Source organism: Diplotaxodon limnothrissa, linkage group LG9, assembly GCF_057381915.1.
Source record: "Diplotaxodon limnothrissa isolate DT_005_m linkage group LG9, D_limnothrissa_male_GT1.1, whole genome shotgun sequence".
Classification (NCBI taxonomy): Eukaryota; Metazoa; Chordata; class Actinopteri; order Cichliformes; family Cichlidae; genus Diplotaxodon; species Diplotaxodon limnothrissa.
Genome location: NC_140604.1, coordinates 16,398,596 through 16,402,605, shown reverse-complemented (window position 1 = coordinate 16,402,605; position 4,010 = coordinate 16,398,596). Strand labels below are relative to the sequence as shown.

The window sequence follows — 4,010 nt, the reverse complement described above, 5'->3', positions numbered from 1 at the left end:
AAATAATCGGTGACTAGTCGACTGTCAAAATAATCCTTTGTGGCAGCCCTAGTTGCTAGTATCATGTTGGACCCACTTTTGTCTTCACAGCTAGGGCTGGGCCATATTATACCGTTCACGATAATACCGGTATAAAGTTTGGCAACGATAGGAAAATGAAATATCGCGATAGAATGTGGGCAAAATGCGCATGCGCAGTGCCTTTGTTTTCATACGCACATGGCAGAAAAAGTATGGCGGCAATGGAGGATGACACGGACGAAGGCGCGTCTTTGAATGAAGCGGGTGAGCCAGAATTGGTCAGTAAAACTGGTGCAACTTCGGTGGTGTGGAAGTGGTTTGGTTTTCGTCCATCGGATACCCACCAAAGCAAAATTTTTTGTAGAACATGCAAGCGGGCCATCGCGGCGAAGGGAGGAAACACTACAAACCTATTTTATCATTTGAAGCAGAAGCACTCCTCTGAGTACAAAAAAGCCATTAAAGCACGTGAAGAGTTGTCCGCTTCAACTAGCGAGGTGGTAAGACCAAAGAAGATGACTCAACAAACAATCAACGTAGCTTTAAATAGCTCCATGCCTTATGACAAAAGTAACAAACGCTGGGGGGAGCTAACTAATGCAGTGACACATTGTTTAGCCAGGGATATGATGCCTATTCAGAGTGTGGAAAGAGAAGGTTTCAAAAAGATGCTTAAAACGTTCGATCCACGCTACAAGCTACCCACAAAGAAATACTTCTCTAAAGTCGCCTTGCCTGCTTTATATGAAGAGATCCGTACTGAGGTGTCAAATGCGTTATCTTCGGTGGAGTTTTTTGCGTCCACCACGGACATGTGGTCAAGCCGAACATCAGACCCCTACATGAGCCTCACAATACATTATGTGGACAAAGACTGGAAGCTACAAAACAAGTGCCTCGAAACATGTTTTTTCCCCGAGGACCATACTGGGGAAAATATAGCCAGAGTCTTAAAAGAGTTCCTCAGCTCGTGGAATCTTCAGGAGGAAAAACAAGTGTGTGTGACGACTGACAACGGGGCCAACATTGTGAAAGCCGTCGCACTCAACAACTGGACCAGACTTTCATGCTTCGGACATCGCCTGCACATTGCAATAGGTACGTTTTTTTGGTTTTTTTTTTGCTATAGGTAAGTTAATTATAACGTCAGATTAAGAACTTATTGTATTAGTTTAAATGATGGTAATAATACTGTTTGTGTTATTAATCTCTGAATGTGGGTAGTTGTACTGCAAGATATATATATATATATATATATATATATATATATATATATATATATATATATATATATATATATTAGAGAGAGAGAGAGATGTGTGTGTAAATAATTGTGTGTTATACAACTTAAATGTCACATTCCACACCGCATTAATAGTGCTGTTGAAACTGTGTTTCCTTTTAAATGTATGTCTTTTAGAAAGAAGTGTGAAGGACCCAAGGATCGAACGAGCAGTTGGAGTGGGAAAGAAGATTGTTGCTGCTTTTGGCCATAGCTGGAAGCGCCAGCGAGCTCTGCAGGCTGCCCAAAAGGAACTGGGCCTACCAGAACACAAACTCATAACTGAATGTTGCACTCGTTGGGGTTCAAAGCAGAGAATGATCCAACGGCTGCTGGAACAAGAAAAAGCTATAACACAGGTTTTAGCTGCTGATAAAACCACAAGGCACCTCATGTTGACATGGCAAGACATTGAAGTGCTTGACTCGGTCAGCACTGCACTGAATCCACTCCTAGAGTTTACAGATGCTTTCTCTGCTGAAGAGTATGTAACCATTTCATGTGTTAAGCCTGTTCTTCAGATGTTTAACAATGACATGTTAAAAGTAAAAGAAGGTGACACTGAGCTGACCAAAGACATCAAAACAGCAATACTTGACTACATGAACAAAAGCTACACAGACAGTGTCACAGAGAGGCTTGTTAACATGGCTTCTTTCCTTGATCCACGGTTTCATACAGAATATTTCAGTGAGAGAGAAAGCAAAGCCATCAAAGTTCAAGTCATGAGTGAACTAGAGCATCTTGTCCCACACCAGGGTATCACAGGTTTTTCAGAAACACTTCATACATCTACTGGTGACCAAACAAATCAGGGAGCTGTTAAAAAGCAAAAGAAGAGTCTCGGGAGTTTTTTGAAGGGACCAGTTAGTGGCAAGATGGAGGTAACTGCAGAGAGGTTATCATCTGAACTGAGATGTTATGTGAATAGTCCACCAGCAGACAGTGAGTGTGATCCTCTTTCGTGGTGGAAAGTTCACACAGTAAACTTTCCCCACATCAGCAGATTAGCTAGGAAATACCTCTGCATTCCAGCAACTAGCTCTGCATCTGAAAGGTTGTTCAGCACAGGTGGAAATGTTGTAACTTGTCAAAGGTCCTCCCTTAAGCCCGCATCTGTGAACATGTTAGTGTTTCTGACAAAGAATCTTAAAACTTGAAATGTAGAAAAACTTCCAGGAGCAGTAGCATAATTTATCTGTTTTTTGTTTGTTTTGTTTTTACTCAAGAGTTTGTGCAATATTATTATTTGACTTATTGATTTTGCACACTGCACTTTTGTTACAAAGCACCTCTTAAGTTTTGTGGATATACATGATTATGGATAACCATGTATATAACAGGATAACCACTGTTGAATTTTGTGTGGCTGTAATGCACGTTAAAATAAACAGCTGCTTGTTTAAACAAAAACAAATTGATGGGGTTTTTTTCCACTAAAAAAGTTGTAGAGTTGTATTTTGTTTTGCGTCAATTATATCGTCAGTTATATCGTTATCGCAAATTTTCAAATCTATATCGTGATAAATATTTTTTGCCATATCGCCCTGCCCTATTCACAGCTACCGTCAATAAAGGCATAGATTCTTGAAAGTGCTGGAAACATTCCTTAGATCTTTTGAAAACATATTTCTCATTGAGGAAAAATCTTTGAATAATTTGACTTGCTGGAAACTGATGCATTTTTTTATATTATACACATTATTCTTTTATTTCGTATCATCCAGAAAATTCCTACTTTACAACATTTATTTTTATTTAAACAAAATGTAAGGTGAGATCCTCCAAAGCTGAAAAGTGAAGCCATGAAGCTAACACAGATGTGCCCAAAGATTTTTGTCTCTGTAACCTGTTTTCTTTGTTTGTTAATTACCACTAATTAGCAGGCAGTTGTTTCAGATGCAGTCTATAGATGCAATTTTCTAATCAAGCTCCAAAAAACCCCCTAAGATGATAATCACAATGGAGCGAAAGCCAAGGTTTTCAGCTGCACGTAACATCCAGTGTCCATCTTTGATTTACAGTGTTTGATCCAAATGATTACACTCGGGCAATAAAACACACTTGATAAAAGGTGCCATAGAAGCCACAAGGGAAGCATCTCCAATCACTTGGCTGAATTCATCACTCCAATCACTGTGGCCAAAATCATTCACTACATCTCACAGCTCCAAACATCAAAAGAACAGAATGAAGGTAAGACATGGTTTGATGGTTTTATAGCATAAAAACAAATGTGTATATTGAAAGAACATTGTTTTAAATTTCTTTGAACCATTAATATGAATTATATTCACACTTATTAAAAAAATCTTTATTGCGGTATTGTGCTGTGAACATGTAGCAAAAGGAACAAATTAAAGGCAACTAAAATTTGAAACAAACGAAACCTGCCATTACATTATCTCAGCTAAATCGACACTTGATCTAACTGAAGAGACACAGGAGTGTTGAATTAGTGGGGCAAGAGGAAGGTGACAGAATTTGGCACAGGCTCTATGTTTGCTTAGCGGTGTAGTCAAAGAGGCTGGAAATACAACAGATGGCCAAACAATAACCAGAAGCAAAATGTGCAGTCCTAAGAGGAAAGGGATAAAAGTTGGTGGAGGAGTTGGCATTCAGCAGCTCCCCTACACCAGCGCCTGGCCTTTTTGATGTGTTCTTCCCTGTGGCTGTGGTCATTCGAAACCAATAAATCATGGTGACA

General features: G+C 39.4%; 1 protein-coding gene across 1 annotated transcript; it reads left to right on the top strand.

Moving 5' to 3' along the window:
* The first annotated feature begins 233 nt into the window (after positions 1–233).
* Positions 234–2,463, top strand: LOC146625374 (E3 SUMO-protein ligase ZBED1-like). The gene is made up of 2 exons (XM_085362168.1): positions 234–1,119; positions 1,442–2,463. The coding sequence occupies exons 1-2, from the start codon at positions 234–236 to the stop codon at positions 2,461–2,463; spliced, it is 1,908 nt and encodes a 635-aa protein (XP_085218294.1).
* Positions 2,464–4,010: the final 1,547 nt, after the last annotated feature.